Below are 18,559 nucleotides of genomic sequence, written 5' to 3'. Positions count from 1 at the left end.
ACAACACACACATCCATCTACATCCTTGTAATTTGTACTGAGATGCTTCAGAAACCTGAACAAATGGCCTAGTTTCTTTCAGACTTCAGCACAAAACTATGCTGAAATTCCTCAGAGATGTGAAACATCACTTAAACCATTACTTCAGTTCTATTCTTTGCAAAAATGATGGGAAAGGGAAAAATTAAGTTTATAATTTACATTCATAGACAATTCTCCTGCTGAAGAATCCTGATTGTAAACACAAGTAAAGCAACTATTTCTATCAGATGCATCTCTCCTGTATGCATACCACATAGGATCAAGTTTTGAAAGCTTTGGATATACAATACAGGCAGACAGACATCTAAACAAAAGTAAGTTAGATAACAACAGGGCCCAAGATTGGAAAACACCCAAAATAAATACTTTTCACATTTGATATGGCTTTTAAAGCAACCCATTTTCACTTTGTAGAACACTGGTCAATACAAGGTAGAATATCTTGATACTCATTAAATGACTGACACTTAAAAGTAGTATTACTTTACACAAAGTTATCTGAGTAAGACATCTTCCTTCATAATTTCCTTCAGATGGAAAAGAACAGAAAGTTTATTTTTACATGAGCATGCATTTATTAAAATCTTTCAGCTCACTGTGTCCTAAAAATCAGTAAACTCTGCCAAGTTGTGGAAGTATGCAACCTCTTTGCACAAAAGCCTGAAATAGCTGTGTTAATTTCTCAGACATTTAAAAAAAAATAAAATAAAGTCACTCTTTATCTATAAAGTATTTTACCTCACCAAATGTGTAGCTGCATAGTGCAAACACTCCTTTTGTGTACTAAAAAAAATTAAGTATTATTATGATACAGCAGTATCAGACTCATTACATGAAAAAAAGGTCATTTGGACAACGAGATTTATGACATCTAAAAATCAAAGAAGTGCATTTGTTAGATTTCAACAGGCATGAGAATGCATTTGTAAACAGAGAGGTTTGGCAGAATTTGGTTTTGGTTTTCCTTTTGGTTTTCCACAACAATATGTGGCAACTGCCACTTTATACTATTGGAAATGAGCTAAAAGATTTTAACAGACAGTTAGATATGCTTTGGGAAATAAAAGGATGAACATGGTGAACATACAGTTAATTCAATGACTGCACACAATTCTTTCCAGTACCAGTGTTATATTTCACTGGATTAGTCAAACAGTTTCAACTGGTTTCTGAAGCTGAAAACTGAAAAATGGTGCCTCAGAATATTTTACATACAGTGTATTTTGCGATTTAAGAGCAGCATGTTTTAAAAGATAGGCCACAAGCAGATTTAGTTTTCAATACAGCAGCAGTCTAGTGCAAGCTGACTTCAACCTGATTAAATCTTACCATTGTCTACAGAAATTCCAAGAATACTTGATATCTTTCTCACACTGAAAACAGAAAAATCACTTCATTATTGGACGCTTTTTCACTTTGAGACAAACCAAATCACGGGCTTCTCAATCTCTGCAGAAAGTCTATGAAACTTAATGCTTCTTAGTGGATGCCAAAACATGGAGATATGGTCAGACTGTATTTTTACTTTATACTAATAATTGAAAAAGACTAAGTAGGGAAAAACTCTAAACTTCAATAGACCAAATAGAAAAAAAAAAACCAAACCAACAACATTTTGTAACTATGTGCAGCACACAGGTGAAGTGCATATAATTAAAAAAGATGAAAATACAATTTTAATATTTGTGGTAGTTAACCATGCTCCATGTTGTGGCATCAGCCAGCATTGATTGTCCTGTCACAATGGAGGTAAATGACCATTGACTGATTCCAGCTATTCGTTTGACCTAAAACAGTAAAAGTCACTGAAATGCACTGGTGTGGCTCTGGGAACTGTCTCTGGTGTTGTGGTACTGGTTAAGGATGATGAATGTTACCATGTCATGAGACTTACTGTGGTTAAAAGTGAGAGAGTTATCCAGGCTGCTCAGCTGCTGCAATCTGGCATGCATCATCCCTGTTCTGTTACGGGAAACAGGCAATGTCTGAGATTTTCGATCATGAACTATGGATCCCAACCCCTCCTGGTTCCTGCAAGATGAGTGAAATGGGATAGAAGCAAAAGTTAGACATGTCAAATTGCAGCAAGACAGGAAGAGTTAGTTAAGCACCAGAAGTTTTACAGAAAGAATTATAATGCAACCTATTTACTGTTTTATTTATAAAACAAAAATAGGCAGCTTTAAAAAAAAAGCATCACGGCAAACTCTTTCTTAAAACCTCAGAGCATGAAAGCAAAAGCACACAAGCAGTCACTCCTGAAGTGCTAAATTTACTTCAGAGCTTTTGAAAATATATAATATTTGAGAATGCAAATATTCTGAAAAATATTCAGAAACCAAATCCTCTATTTTGATTACAAAAGTTTTAGGAAAAAAAAAGTTAGGACACACAGTAGTAAAAGTAGAAAGCATGCAGAAAGCATATGAGAGCAGGAATTAGTAGAAGTATTATCATGTATCTCTTACCCAAGCAGGAAGGGAGAAGAGCCATATACTTTGTTAAATTTGCAGCAATCAAGTGAAGAAAACAGAAAAGTGACCCGTGTTAGCAATCAGTACAGACTAATTTCCTATTGTGTACCACCACCAGAGCCAATGGAAAAAGAAAACCAGTGCTTGGATTGCAGAACTCTGAGTTCCCGTGCATTTGCTGTCAGTTGTGCATTTTAAGAGTACGTGCATTGATTGTGATATACGTCAGTGTCTTGGCCATGTGAAGAACCAGAAAGCTGCATTTACCCGGAGGGTTCAGTATCTCTGCAGAGCACCTGATGATCTCTACAGCTTAACGTTTATAGCACTAACATGCAGCACACAGACTAAGTCATCAGTAAACAAAAAGGAAGTGTGGTCATCCTCTCTACAAACTGTTCACAAAACCCCTGAACGTTACAGACTCCTGTAAATCCAGACTCTGAAGTACCTTTAAATAGAAAGGTTACAATCAAAACCAGAGAGTCAGATCTGGTTTAGCTTTTGATCTTATAGGGTATGCAAGCACATGTCATGCTTTTTCCAAAAAACCTCCAAGAAGATAATAATAAGTTTTGTTGTTTGTAGAAAGATATTCACAGAGCATTAAATATGAATTAAACTCCCAAAAGCTAACATTTTAGAATGATTTACCACCCAAAGTCAGTAATAACTTTCTCATTGAGTTTAAGAGGAACAACAGTTCAAGGCCACAAGCTTGATTATAACAGGACTACCATGTCAACCACAACGAGTTGATATATTTTCCTTTATTAAAAAAATACTTTCCACTGAAACCATATTAATGCAAAGATATTAAAATAATTTAGTACATGTTTCTGACTCCCATGATTTTTTCTCCTGAACAGTCTTCAACACAGGTATCCAAACAGTACTTTGGACTTAAGTTTAAATACCAGCAGCTGTGCAATGTTCATCACTCACCTTTCAGTAAAAACAAAACAACAATATAAAATTTCTAAGACATTTCAGGGGATATGGCTTTATGGTCAAGCTTATAAACTGTAAAATTTCTTCCCCAAAGACACTGTTTCAAGGGGAAAAAAAATTGCTGTAAAAGGTAATATTTAAGGAGTGGATTTTGAAGTAATTGACAATAAACACAACACACACATCATTATTAAACACATACCGGACAGGATACAGACTTGTTAATATAGCAACCAGATACTTCAAAGTGCTATGCATCATTCCACAATAACTCTTCTACTCATGCAATTTACTTGACATAGACATTCAAGGCATACTGCACACAGTTGTTCTTAGTGGACAAGACAGTCAAATTCAAATTCCACACATTACCTGGCTATGTATCGTTTTCCCATGTACTGGAACTGATGTAAGCATACTCTGCAGAGAACACACAAGTCAGAGAAGCAACACTTAAAACAATCTTTTCTAGACTTACATACACCGAAATTATTCAATTGTTACTTAGGTTTAGCTTCAAACTTTTACACCATAGAAAGTTCTTCGTGTCTCCTACCCTTAAAATTCCCTTTCCATCCCCAAGTCAAGGAAAGGTAGACATGGCTCTACTGAATTCAGTCACAAACGGTTGCTGTTTTGGGCAAACTGGGATTAAACGCCTGTAAAGATGCCTCTAGAGCACACCTACCTTAACACTCTCAATCAAAACAGCTATTTGAGTTTAAGTGACAAAGTGGAAGGATCAAATGGTGAAAAAAACAGAGAACCTTAGGAAAGGCTGAGGGAGCTGGGATTGTTTAGCCTGGAGAAGAGGAGGCTCAGGGGTGACCTTATTGCTGCCTACAACTACCTGAAAGGACATTGTAGCCAGGAGGAGGCTGCTCTCTTCTCTCAGGTGGCCAGCGCCAGAACAAGAGGACACAGCCTCAGGCTGTGCCAGGGGAAATTTAGGCTTGAATTGAGGAGAAAGTTCTTCACTGAGAGAGTCTTTGGACACTGGAATGGGCTGCCCGGGGAGGTGGTGGAGTCGCCGTCCCTGGAGCTGTTCAAGGCAGGATTGGATGTGGCACTTGGTGCCATGGTCTGGCCTTGAGCTCTGTGGTAAAGGGTTGGACTTGATGATCTATGAGGTCTCTTCCAACCCTGATGATACTGTGTGATACTGTGAAACTATAAACTGTGAGTTTAAGAGCTTCATCTTGCATAGATTTTTAATATTTTTAGAGAAGAAATGTTTACCCTCAACCACTAAAGTCAGAATTTCATTATATGAAATGAGGACTGGGACAAGTAACATAAAGGATGGAAACAAAGAGAAAGCCAAAAGATGTTTTTATATATATATATATATATATATATATATATATATACACACACATTTTTCAAAATGTGTAAAAAGATTCAAGGTATGGGAAATACATTTGGATTTTTTTCCCTTAGCCTAAATTCTCTTGCTAACAGATTGGGGGTTCTGCTTAATTTTCTTTTTGGGTTTTTTTTGTGTTTATTTGTTGTTTTGTTTTTTTTTTTTCTGTTTTGTGGGGCTTTTTTGTTTTGTTTTGTTTGTTTTCTTAAGGTCTCCAGATTCCAGGGTAGCAACAGGGTTTCTAACGGAAATATTCTCCAGTGGGAATATGCTTTTACAATAAAATGATGATAAAAATCCTCCAGAAGAATTCTTTATGAAAAAATGTAATAAATCTATACTATAATTCAGTATGATGATATACTTTAAGGAATATTAATACTCCTGGTTTCAGATCCATCATGGAAGTTATAAGTACAATCTAATTTGCCAGGTGTCTCTGCTTGTTTTCACCACTGGTAAGAAAACAAACACTGATGAGAACTAAACTGAAAATCACACTTTCAGATCAAGAAAAAATACATGGATGGAGCCTGTGTAATGATTTTATTTCATTTTCAAGTCTGTTTGTTGGGAAACACCATAAGTAATTATACTGCTAATTCAAAACATGTAACACAACTTCCTTTGTCCCTCAGGTAATAAAGAATATTCCAGAAATTCTTCTTTAATGGGTAAATGTGAACTGAAAGACTGTTTTCAGATCTTATCTTCCCTGTGCCAATTGTGAATGAGGGGGAAGCCTGGCAGAGTCTCTTCAGTTCAGCTCTTAAGCAGATCCTGTCTCCAAAGGGCAGAGCGAGAATAGTGTTTAGCTCCCCTGAAACTGTTACTCAATTTGCAGACTAGCCTCAGCTCCCTTTCTTCTATCTTCTTTCCTCCCACAATATAAGGTGAGATAGTTAGTGACCTGCTGCACCACTTAGACATACAAAAGTCTATGGAGCCAGAGGGCATACACCTAAGGGTACCGAGGAGACCTGGCAAAACCACTTACTAGGCTGCTTTCCATCATTCACCAGCAATCCCACCTAACCAAGAAGGAGACTGGCAAACATGGCACTCATCTAGAAGAAGGTCTGGAAAGAAGGTCCAGGAAATTACAGTCTATCAGTCTGACCTCAGTGCCAGGGAAGGTCATGGAACAGATCATCCTGAGTGCCATTATACAGCATGTGCAGGGCAGTCAAGTAATCAGGTCCAGTCAGCATGGCTTCATGAAAGGCAGGTTCTGCTTACAGACTAGATCTCTCCTTCTATGACAAACTGACCCTACTAGTGGATGAGTGAAAGGCTGCAGATAGTGTTTACTCAGACTTCAGTACAACATTTGACACTGACTTACACAGCAATCTCCTGGAGTAATTGTCTGTCACAGCTTGGATGGGTGGATGCCTCCTTGTTAAAAAACTGGCTGGATCATCAGGACCAAAGAGTGGTGGTGTACAGAACTGAACCCAGTTGGTGGCCAGTGACAAGAGGTGTTCCCTAGGGCTCAGTTTTTGAGCCAGTCTTGTTTAATATATTTATTAGTGGCCTAGATGAGGGGATCCAGTTCACCCTTGACAAGTTCACAGATGACACCAAATCAGGTGGGAGTGTTGATCTGGTCAAGGGTAGGAAGGCTCTGCAGAGGGATCTTGACAGGCTGGACTGATGGGCTGAGGTCAAATGTATGACGTTTAACAAGGCTAAGTACTGGGTCCTGCACTTGGGTCACAACACTACCATGCAATGCTGCAGACCTGGGGAAGAGTGGCTAGAAAACTACCAGGCAGAAAGCAACCTGGGGGTGCTGGTCAACAGCCTGCTGAGCATGAGCCAGCAGTGTGCTCAGGTGGCCAAGGTGGTCTACAACATTCTGGTGTGTATCACAAATAGTGGAGGCAGCAGGAAAGTAATAGTGTCCCTGTACTCAGCACCAGTGAGACCACAATAACACTGTGTTCAGTTTCGGGCCCCTGTCGACAAGAGGGACACTGAGGTGCTGAAGCATGTCCAGAGAATGGTAACCAAGTTGGTGAAGGGTCTAGATAACAAGTGTTTTGAGAAGTGGCTGAGGGAACTGGGGTTGTTTAGTCTAGAGGAGGCTCTCAACTACCAGAAAGAAGGTTTTAGTGAGGGTGGGGTCAGTCTCTTCTCTCTAGTATCAGGTGATACAACAAGAGGAAATGGCCTAAGACTGCACCAGGGAAGGTTTACATTGGATATCAGGAAATATCCTGAAAGTGTGGTCAGGCATTGGAATAGGTTGCCATGGAGACAGTGGAGTTACTGTCCCTGGAAGTGTTAAAAAAAACAGGTAGACATGGCACTTCAGGACATGGCTTAATGATGGTGTTAGGTTGATGGATTTAATGATTTTATTCCTACTAAAACAAATTCCATGATTCTAATTCCAGAAAGCATCATGGAATTGGACAGACATGAAATTGTGCATAGCAAGTTGAGAATGTCTAATCAGATCAAGATGGCATTATTTTTCCAAACAAATAAATAATGATGTATATACAGCCTTGTATCCACACTCACGTTTTCAACAGACACTGTGACAAACTCAACAAAAATCTTACTCTGTAATGGTGAAAAAGTCCATGAGTTCAGATTTTGTGGCTTTGTTCCAGTATGTAAACAATGCATCTAGGAAAGTAAGTATTAAAATCAGGACAAAGGCAGCAAACACACAAAATATTATGCAGAAGAGAGAACACCAACTGCTAGTTTTCAGATAATGAGGATTCTGAGCATCTAAATATTGCTTGTAGAGTACAGACAGCTATCACTTTCTTGAAGCTGACTATACAAGTGCACCTATAAAATCTGCAAATGATATCTACAGTATGCTTTTAATGAATCCATAACATTCCCAGACAATTTAATAGTTTAGATAGTAATAACTGTTTAGTCAGTAGCAACTGTGGTGTTATAAAAATAAGAACTCTTCAGAGTTCTATAACTGGCATCCTTATAGACAGGTCTCAACATCTGATAAACTAAAAAAAGAAGAAATCATCAATTTTAATTTAAAATACTTTACCATGGACAGTTTTTCAGCATGGGTTTCAGATTCTCTTTATTATCACAGACTGAAGAAATGGCTATATATTTTTCATAAAGTTTGTAGTCAGATAGCCAAGATATGGATTATTTTGCCAAAAAATTGTTCAAAATTAGCTAACAAATTCAGAATTATGACAAAGAAATATTGCAATGTTTCCAGGAGAACTGAGAGCAAAAAAACCCTCCAACGTGCTTATGTAATTTTTACTTTGAATTTCCTAGAAATACTAATTTTTACGTATTTCCAATTGTAAAATGTTGGGGATTTATCACTCCATCATTAAAATATATCAAACAATATATATATAATTACAGGGAGATCTTATGTGTGATTTGATATTGAATACCTTTCAATTCTTAGACCTTTAATAAAGTACTACATAAATCTGGTTTTTAGAAATTAACATTAAAACAGGCACATAAAGTGCCTATTTTTGATGTTTAGCACACAAACTAAAGAAAAAAAAATATTTTTAGACAAATGCTCTTGGCCTAATTGTAAAAATGTGATCATGGATAGAGATGATTCTGAGATTTGCCATTCATGCAGTGATTTTATAGCTCCACAAGCTTCACCAAGATAATATGACTCTTTCAAAAATTCCTTAGATCATCTCACAAACATCTCAGGAGAATGGAGAAGCACCAATATCTCCATTCCAGAAATCAAATAATTTGGTTCTCTGCCATACAGAGATGTTGAGGTGCTGGAACGTGTCCAGAGAAGGGAGACAAAGCTGGTGAGGGGCCTGGAACACAAACCCTATGAGGAGAGGCTGAGGGAGCTGGGGGTGTTTAGCCTGGAGAAAGAGGAGGCTCAGGGGTGACCTCATTGCTGTCTACAACTACCTGAAGGGAGGCTGTAGCCAGGTGGGGGGTGGTCTCTCCTCCCAGGCAACTAGCAATAGAACAAGGGGATATGGCCTCAAGTTGTGCTGGGAGAGGTATAGGCTGGATGTTAGGAAGAAGTTCTTGCCAGAGAGAGTGATTGGCATTGGAATGGGCTGCCCAGGGAGGTGGTGGAGGCACTGTCCCTGGAGGTGTTTGGAAAAGTCTGGATGAGGCACTTAGGGCCATGGTGTAGTTGACTGGATAGGGCTGGGGGATAGGTTGGACTGGATGATCTTGGAGGTCTCTTCCAACCTGGTTGATTCTATGATTCTAGGGAATGTTGGAGTGGACTAGACCAAGACTCTTCTATTGATGGATAGTCACCTCCATTTTGCAACTGGACTACAATCACATACAAGATACTCACTTTACCAAGCCCTGGAGTTAGACTCACACTTTGATGGAATAGTGAGTATTTAATGCGTAGTAGGTTTCTGTCAGTTTAATTTGCTCAATCGCACATCTTTGAAGCCACAGCAAAACATGGTACCTACATCTAAAATATTTTGCTGATTTTTAAAAGACATTGAAATCACAGGCATAAATCCAACACATTATTAAACAGGTGTAATTACCTACCTTCTGACATACTTCTTAAAATATGAAGGAAACACATGAGCAGACTTTTGATCTCTGCTTGGTCAAGTTTGTCATATCGAACCACAGAACTTCCTAAAGAGCTGCTCTGCTGGTTCTGAAAAGAAAACATATTTTGACTGAAAAGTTCTTAAAATGAAATGAACTAAAATGTTTTTAAGTGTCTTAATTCCTGCAACAGAAAAAGTATCTCAGAATGGAAACAAAAATGTTTCATGTAGAGAGAGGTCACTAAATACACGTTACACACATGAAGTATACCAAAATAAACCTCTTAACCTTCTTTTCTTTTAACTTACTTCTTTGTGTGATTTCCTCCTCCCCACTAGAGGGAGAAAAGGAAAAGTTATGTAAAAGTGATTATTGAGTTAATTACACAGATACTCATGTGTACATATGCTCCTTCTGCATAGATGAAGTACTTCAACAATAAATGCTCCCGTTGGGTGATACATACATCCACCTTTGCTTTAGAAGAGACTTTATGCTGAACTGTAGACAGACCTGACTCCTCAAAATTATTTCCATTTAAAGATGTAAGAACTTCAAGGAAAACATATATGAATGGTAATAGTATGCATCCTGGAAGAGTAACTACCAAAAAGTAACTTTAGCTTAACTCTCACCACTTTATTTGTTTATACAGTTCCTACCGTTGCAGGAAGTTAATCAGCAGTGCTCAGTACTGAAGTCTGTCCAAAAAGGGAAAAATCTGATCTTTCAAAATGTGTACCACAAAAAAAGGGGGAAACAATCCAAAACTGAGAGAATATGTAAATCAAACTTTAAGCAAAGACCTATGCACACAAGAATTTCCACATGAAGTGGTGTTACAAAAGCCTCAGTCTGAGGCTTTTAGAGACATACTATGTAATGTTTAAAGGATAAATTATGCCCTTTTAAAAGCCTAGTTCTCATTTCCAAAATGAGACCACTTAAGCAGATGGAAAATTAATGAGGAATTTAAGTTTTCTGTGAAGTTAACAGTCTGGTGCAATTGTGTGGTTTCTACAAGAAAGTTGGATCATCTTGGCTTTTTAAAGACAGGTGCCAGTGACACACAACAGAATTGGAAGAAAGCCTTCATATCAAAATTAGGAAAAAAAAGCTAAGATTCAAGGGAGAAAAACACTTGGTTTCACAAATACATTGAGAAGTGATGGTATTTCAAGGGTAGAGCAACCCTTCCTCCTACTGCAAGGGTAGAGCAACCCTTCCTCCTACTGCAAGGGCAGAGCAACCCCTCCTCAAACGCTCCTCACTGAAAGCAGGAGACATGGTCATCCTTGAGGGAACGTTTCATAGCATATACATTGATTGATCAAGTGACCCTTCAACACATTCTGTATAAATAGAAAGAGCTGCTGTCTGAAAACAATCTCTGTGTATCTGTCATGTAATAGCCATTGAATGGATGTGTGTTGGAACTGAATGCAATTAATATTAGCCAGAAGTTAAGGCGATTTAGGAAGGAACAGATGCCTATAAAGGCCTGATTATTGCAGATTCTAAAGACCTCATCAACTGTTCATCTTTGAAATATCTCTGGTGGACAAGGACATACTGTTATACAGCTTCATGGACACTGAAATAAAGCAGGCAATTAATGGGTGGCAGAGTAGAAACTGAATACAAGTTTTCCAGACTTCCAGATACTGTCTGGAGCACTACATAGTATTTCCACTAAAATAGTAGAATGTGTACATGGATAAAACTAGCAGTATAGCTACCTGAAAGGTTAATTTAAAATCATGTCAGTAACTGGGAAGTATGTGATATTAAAATAGAAACTGATATACTTCCAAGTCAATTGTGATTCCACAAGCACAGTTCTACAGGCTATTCTGAAAGACAATTAGAATAAACACACGTCTCTTCAGTAATGGCACCAAGCAATGAGCATAACTTTGAAGTTAACGTGTGCTGAACAACTGATCTACTAGAAATAAAGTTTGGAAAGCAACAAGTAAGAAGCCAGGATTAATTATTATCAAGGGAAAATATTTGCAGCATGCAAAATATAAATCCAGTATTATCTAAATTGCAGACCAGAGTAGGATTTTCAAAGGACGTTGACTCCTTTGAAAACCCTTATGCTTGGCAAAAACACTACACTCAGTAATTAACAACATGACAACTAAGTAATAGATGACAGTATTGCCATTTAGCAACAGTGTATGCACAGGATATTTCTTTCTTGGTCAATATCAAAGAAGATTTTTTTAGATCTACTGAAGACTCAAATTCTGCTGATACTTAAGTTGATTGGATTTTCATGCTTAAGTGAAATCACGTGCATGAACTATTCCACATTTGGCACTTTAAGGTACTTCACGTGGTTATATTTACATATTTGGCTCGAGATTTGACTGTTGCAAAGGAGTGGCAAAACTACTGATCGCACACTTCACTCAGAAGCGTAACTATACCAAGCACAAAACCCAAGTACTTCTTGTAACTGAAGAGAAAAAGCAGCATGCAAAATTTTCTCTGGCAAGGCTGGAATTGTCAGAAGTGAAAAATCCATAGTAACACAGTTTTTCTTTGCAAGGTGAGAATTTTCTTCTTCTTCTCCATTAGGGCGCATAGCATAAGCAGAGTGCCTTCTGAGAAGCTTCTCTCTCTGCCACACGAAGGCATGTCAGAGTCAAGGGAAAAAAGTTAATATTGTTGTGATTTGCACAACAGGGTCTAAAAAACATAAGCATGATCAGTATCAACACAAGCACTAGAAAGACATGTCTGAATACCTGACAGCTACTTCAGCCAGGGCTTCTAATTTTTAACAGTTTTAAAGTGGAATGATTTAGAAATGTGAAGCTAATACAAAATAAATCAGCTTAAGAAAGCACAGCAACTGGTTTGTCAGCATTTTTAAAACATGACCTATGTTGAGTATTGAACAGCAAGGAGAGAAGGTCTCAACCAAAAAAAAAAAAAAATCAAAATCAAACAAGCCATCCTAACTGTGATTGAGCTGTCCCAAGCAAAATTCGGTATACTTCTTCGTCTCTAGCAAAGGAAAACCGCTTGCTCTACAGTGAATTTTCTACACTGAAAATCTGTTTGTACTTTCTGTAAAGCAGTGTAATAAATACAACACTAAGAAGTTCATATGATAATTATTTTACAGAATAAAAAACTATGTAAAATATTGCTCTACAGTTATTCTACAATCTCAGTAATGCCCATGAGAATCTAGATGGGTTTTTTGTTTTTGGAGGGGAGTTGTTTCATTTGGTTGGTTTTATTACCTTGTCAAGAGAATTGCTCTTGTCACTGTGTCTTTCTGGGAGACTGTTTCCCGAGTCTGTACTTATGAGAGAGCCTCTTGAATCAGCATTTCTCACACTATTAATATTTGGAGTTGATGCGGTGTATGGGGAAGCTGAAGAAAAAAAAAACCAATTAAAAAAATCTCCCAAAATGCATATATTGAAACAATTCTATTTAGTTAATGACAACAAACCTATTCTAGAGCTTCAAAGTACATGTGTACATAGACACAGACCTATGTCCAGCTACTGGCTTACATAAAAAGCATATGTAGCAACATATACATACTCACATGAAGACATGCACAGCTAAACTCCTCTTTCCTTTCTAATTGACTAGTAAGGGCTACAACCAATTACAGTAGAGATAAATGAATAGAAAAACACATTAAGATGACAGACAGAAGGATGCCTCCAGGTGTGCCTAAGCAGCACTTCACTTAGAGGTGGTCTCTAAGATCACATACTCAACTATGGACTATGGCACTCCTGCCATAAGTGACTAAATCTAGTCTTGTTTCCGAGATCTCTGCAGCAAGAGAAGAACTATCACATTCTTCAGGAAACTGCTTTCGTTTCAAGCAGAAATGCAAACCCAAAAGACCTCACAAGAAAGATTTCATGCACAGACTGAATTCTGACCTGCGCTGTACAGCTGATTGCATTTGGGTTCTGTTAGTGAAAGCAGCAGTAATATTCAAGTATATATGCAGAAAGCAACTGAAGTTGGACACAGAACAATTATTTCTGGTAACAAATGAAAAAGGAAACTGGCTCCTTTCAATTAGCTTAGTTTAATTTGTAAATGCTTACCAATGCCAGAGATAACACCAAACACATCTTTAGGAAGACTGTTATCCAATGTGTTTCCTGATTTTTGGGGTGTTACTAGCTGACTTGCAGTTGGCAAATGAAGTGCATCATCCTTAGCACTCTGTTTGGAAAAGAGGAAAATGTGATTATTGTTTTCCAGCATTATGGACTTCATGAATATGGCATACTTGAGCTTCTTAACACATATCAGGAAGTACTATAATATTCCATTGAATCTTAAGCACTGCAAACCAAGTTACTTTTATTTCAAATACACAAAATGCTTCTCTTGTTGGAAGGGAATTGTGAATGTCTTTAGTATGAAAAGGGACACCTCAGGATAGAGACAAAAAGAATTAATAATTAAATCTGAGAGTAAACAATTGTATGCAACTATAACATATCAAGATACACCCTCACAAATTTAATGTGAATTTCTTCTCTTGTAGCCTTCTTACACTACAGATGTTCCAAAAGTACACTCTTTTAGAGTTAAAACTCATTCTATAATTTCTAGAAAGTTATTTTTTTGTGCGTGATCCGTTTATTTTAGTGTTGGTCTATCATCAAGACAGACTCTTTTCTGCTGAAGAGCAACAGCAACTATTGAAACCGTCAGGATTTCAGCAAACATAACTAATTCTCTGTGTGTTAGATGCTGAAGAAGTATTCTATTGCATAAAAATGAAATAAGTTCAAGTATGCCAGGATCTACAAGCTTAGAGGCAAACTGATTATAGAAACTAATAGGCAGACTGAAAAGAAGTACAATTTTTGAGTAAAAATCAAAGATAATTTAATGAAAACTCTTCTCACAGAAATCATTATCATAACTGGGTAACAGACACAAATAGAAAGCCATTAAATTGCAGAAACAACTGACTTTTTTTCCAAATACATTGTTCCGTCAGCTTCTTTGGCTGCTCTTCTTAGAACACTCAAAAGGATACAGAAAGTCTAATCCTGTGAGCTCCGTAGTTGGTACTGAAATATGGGCACAGGCACCAGAGACATAAAAAAAGCAAGATGCTACATGGCACTAGAATGACACTGTGGCCATCTGTACAGTCCTGTGCAGTTCTTCAGAGGATAAAGTAGACATCAATAAGGATACTGTAACCTGTACACAGGATCAAACTAGCCAGCACTCATATTAGACACAACTTAGCTGGACAAGAGAACCTGCAGCCAAACTTATAAAGAGTAATAAAGCTTTTACACTCAGAAAAAGCAAGAGCTCACAGAATTCTGCAGCCTTTGATGTTCTTTGCCAGAAGTATGCAGTGTTTCATATAGACCTTACAAATAAATTATTATAAGAATAATTCAGAACACCAAATAGAAAAGGTCACTCACATTGCTGGAAGGGTTAACAGGAAACGGAGATACATCTTTAACATTGATTCGCTGAACATTTTCTATGAGCAGTCCAAAGAGTGGCAAATACATTGTGGCTATTCTTGCTTGATGGCTCTAAATAGTGTTTTAAACAGTTAATTAACAAATTAGAGATGTAATTTTTAATCACCTCTTTTTAATAACCTCTTTTTAATAAGCTATTCACCCCCCAATTACAAAAGAAAGAGGACTTAAGTATTTGCCAAGGCAGAGCCTGCATTCAAAAGTTCATAGAAAGCAAAAGCAATGATCATCACTATATTTCACTCTGATTTGCAGAAGAGTAATTCAATTGTTTTCCTGTTTCAATATAATGTAGAAAAAAAATCAAAGTAATTTCAGATAAAACTAATCAAGTAAATTAGTACAATGTCAGCTTGATAAATTAATGGCAACTTCCATTAAAGTTTTACAGCTTATCCACTGCACAACTGAAGTTACAAAAGTCGAGAAAAGTAAAAATCACTCAGAATTTGCTAGCCTGAATTGTAACTGTCATATACTCATATTAAAAAAAGCTGGTGATGGACAGCTGCCAAATATTAAAAGCTAATATTTAATGAAAATAAGAACTTGACAAGAGTCTGTGAAAATCTGATTACTTTAATAACAGCAGTTAGTTTATGCTGTGCTAAAATGTAATAAACAAGGAATTACATTTAAAGTTTTTTGTGGTGCTTTTAATTTGGTAAAAATATAGGACTAGCAGGTTGATTTTAACACAATTTGCATACATATTTTTATCATTTTATATATCTATCTATCTATCTATATATATTAATCTTGGAGGTCTCTTCCAACCTGGTTGATTCTATGATTGTATGATCATATCATTCTATTTCAAGCTGAACAAAAATGGCATTGCTGCAAATGAAGGATTTTTTTTTGTCAAAGAAAACTTTCTGTATGTTCACAGACATGACCTTTATTATTTTGTACCACTAGCATAGCAATACACTTACCCTAGAAGCATATCTGTCATCAAAACAATGCTTTATCATCAAATTCTTGAGCACACCAATAGCAATCTGCCGCACATCTCTGAACTCTTGTAATGCATTGCCCACCTCTCTTAGAAGCAGTCCCACCAAGAAGTGATTTTTACAGAACTCATCAGTTAATGAATAGTCCAGGTGTAGATCTGGAAGAAAAGTACAAATTCTATGTAAGGGATGATAGTATTTAAATGAGTTTGTCAATTTAACTTAATGCTGCACTAAAATGTTTCCAACATTGTCGACAAACTCGTATATACAAATACAGTTCCTCATATATCCCTAACCCAATTCACTGCATAATGATGCATTAATCACACAATCAGCAGAAGATGGAAAAATGGAAATTATTTTTGAAAACACATATATCTATTTTAATACTGTCCAATATCCCAAAGTGTTCTCTTTCAATTTATCTGTACCAGCATCTTTTAGCTCCACATTCAAATTTTAAATCATTATGCACTGTGCCTGAATGAAGTTTGTGTATATTTCACCTATCTGGAATTTAATTGCATTGCAGAAGTAGAATTTCATTTCTAATGTTTCTATAGTTCTAATAATAAAAAGATGACATCTCAGAAATCCACCATACACTCCTCTGGAAGAATTTACCTTGGTATCTCTGAACTCTGCCTTTTCCAAATGGCATCGGTAGATTCAAAGGTATGTAGTGCTCATGATTACAGACCACACGGAGAAATTCAAATTTGAATTCAAAAAGAGTCTGCAAAGGTGATTTTCAAGTATAAATTAAACTGATGTAGTTATATAAATAGCATTTAAAGCAGCTTTTTAACACAAAAGGATAATTTCTCTTAGTCTTGCAGAATGCAGGATATAAACTCAAAGTTGTGTGTCAGTACAAGACAATTCCATTATAACTCACACTTGACAAACCAGACAGTTATATTTATTGTTCCCATTTTCCAAAGTTATTTATGTTTACTTGCACACTATGCATTAATCTAAGAAAAGTTTGGATGCACAGAAGAAATTCATTGGACATCTGGTACATGCTTTTGCCACTACTGTAAATGCACAGAAACTTGTTAAGATATCCACTCATCCAACATTAGTCTCTCTCACAAATGTGCTTAAAATTTCTGCTTAGTCTTGCACCTCCAGCCCCGACAGCTTCTGCGCTACATATGCTCTAGGGTGGTCAAGTTGCACCTGAAGATGGGAGTGAAAATATGAAAACATAATTTGATAGAAAAAAAGTTTTAGGCACAGTGGAGGGACTTCTAATGTATCTGAGAAGCAGTCTGAAGACTTTTAAATGAGGACTCCATCCACACATATCAAGAGCAGGCAAATCCTAAAGATAGTTTGTTTAAAAACACTAAGTACCTTTGGATCTCCTGGGGCAAAGCAGCTGATGTAGTTATTGATTTGTTTGAAAACAAAGCCTCTGTCCATAAAAGTAAAACATCTCTGGAGAAAACAAGCAAAACCAAGGTAGAATTGATTTAGCTCTGTCTCAGTGTTCAGTAATTAAAGTTCTGTATTAAACAAGTTTATTTTTCAAACATATTATTGCTACTTCAATTTGAATATATATAAAAAGCAAACCAAATCAAATCTATGTACACATGCACAAACACAAAATTCTTCCTTAGAGTGCAGAATATAAATAAATTACAAATAAAAATCAGCCAGCACTCTGTCTTGACAGAAATTAAAACTGCATGCCACTGGAGGCTTTATCTACCATTTTTCATTCTCTTTTCTTTATTATTGCACAAAAAAGGAAAAAACACTGAACATCTGTCTACATAAAATCATGCATGCCAACAAAGCACTACTCAACGTATAGAGTATTTATAGAATTAGAAGATAATAACATTTTAAAAGAAAGAAATAAAGTTACATTTTAGATAAAATATAAATTACTTTTTAAAACCCCAAAATTTTGAACAGGTGTCTTCTTGATTACAGAAGATGTAAGTTGTACTATATATACACATGCACATACACATATATACGTCTGTATATATACATAGATACCATACAATGTGTTTACAGATGTTAAGTTGTACTATATACTATATATACATACACAAATATATATGTTTGTATATATACACAGATACCATACAATGTGTTTACAGATGTAAATTGTACTATATATACATACACACACACATATATATGTCTGCATATATACATAGATACCATACAACATGTTTACAGAAGATGTTAAGTTGTACTATATACTATATATACATACACACACATATGTATATATACATAGATATCATGCAATGTCTTTACAGAAGATATAAGTTGTACTATATATACATGATTCTATGATTCTATACACACACACACACATGTCTGTATATATACACAGACACCATACAATGTGTTTACAGAAGATGTTAAGTTGTACTATATACTAAATATATATGCACACACATATATGTCTGTATATATACATAGACACCATACAATGTGTTTACAGAAGATGGTATGTTGTACTATATACTATATATACATACACACATATATATGTCTGTATATATACATAAAGACCATACAATGTGTTTACAGAAGATGGTATGTTGTACTATATATACATACACACATATATATGTCTGTATATATACATAAAGACCATACAATGTGTTTACAGAAGATGGTATGTTGTACTATATACTATATATACATACACACATATATATGTCTGTATAT

The 18,559-nt window shown here is 36.2% G+C and overlaps 1 protein-coding gene across 13 annotated transcripts in view; it reads right to left on the bottom strand.

Annotated features, from left to right (window-relative positions):
• DOCK9 (dedicator of cytokinesis 9) overlaps window positions 1-18,559 on the bottom strand; it is a 133,938-nt gene that overhangs the window by 33,455 nt on the left and 81,924 nt on the right. For 5 of the 13 annotated variants that reach the window (XR_010302391.1, XM_064143839.1, XM_064143837.1 and 2 more), the window contains exons 29-38: window positions 17,216-17,299; window positions 16,478-16,589; window positions 15,830-16,008; window positions 14,826-14,942; window positions 13,470-13,590; window positions 12,636-12,769; window positions 9,364-9,478; window positions 7,407-7,473; window positions 3,840-3,887; window positions 1,937-2,073 (exon numbers count right to left, since the gene is read on the bottom strand). Coding sequence is in view for 12 of the 13 variants with exons in the window: in XM_064143839.1 (XP_063999909.1) it covers window positions 1,937-2,073; window positions 3,840-3,887; window positions 7,407-7,473; window positions 9,364-9,478; window positions 12,636-12,769; window positions 13,470-13,590; window positions 14,826-14,942; window positions 15,830-16,008; window positions 16,478-16,589; window positions 17,216-17,299 (1,114 nt within the window). In the remaining variant the exon portion in view is untranslated. Of the gene's footprint in view, window positions 1-1,371; window positions 1,416-1,936; window positions 2,074-3,839; window positions 3,888-7,406; window positions 7,474-9,363; window positions 9,479-12,635; window positions 12,770-13,469; window positions 13,591-14,825; window positions 14,943-15,829; window positions 16,009-16,477; window positions 16,590-17,215; window positions 17,300-18,559 lie in introns of all 13 variants that reach the window. The other 8 variants (XM_064143844.1, XM_064143848.1, XM_064143841.1 and 5 more) reach the window with 2 other exon arrangements.

This window comes from Pogoniulus pusillus, chromosome 5 (genome assembly GCF_015220805.1).
Source record: "Pogoniulus pusillus isolate bPogPus1 chromosome 5, bPogPus1.pri, whole genome shotgun sequence".
Classification (NCBI taxonomy): Eukaryota; Metazoa; Chordata; class Aves; order Piciformes; family Lybiidae; genus Pogoniulus; species Pogoniulus pusillus.
This window is presented reverse-complemented; position numbering and strand designations above follow the sequence as displayed.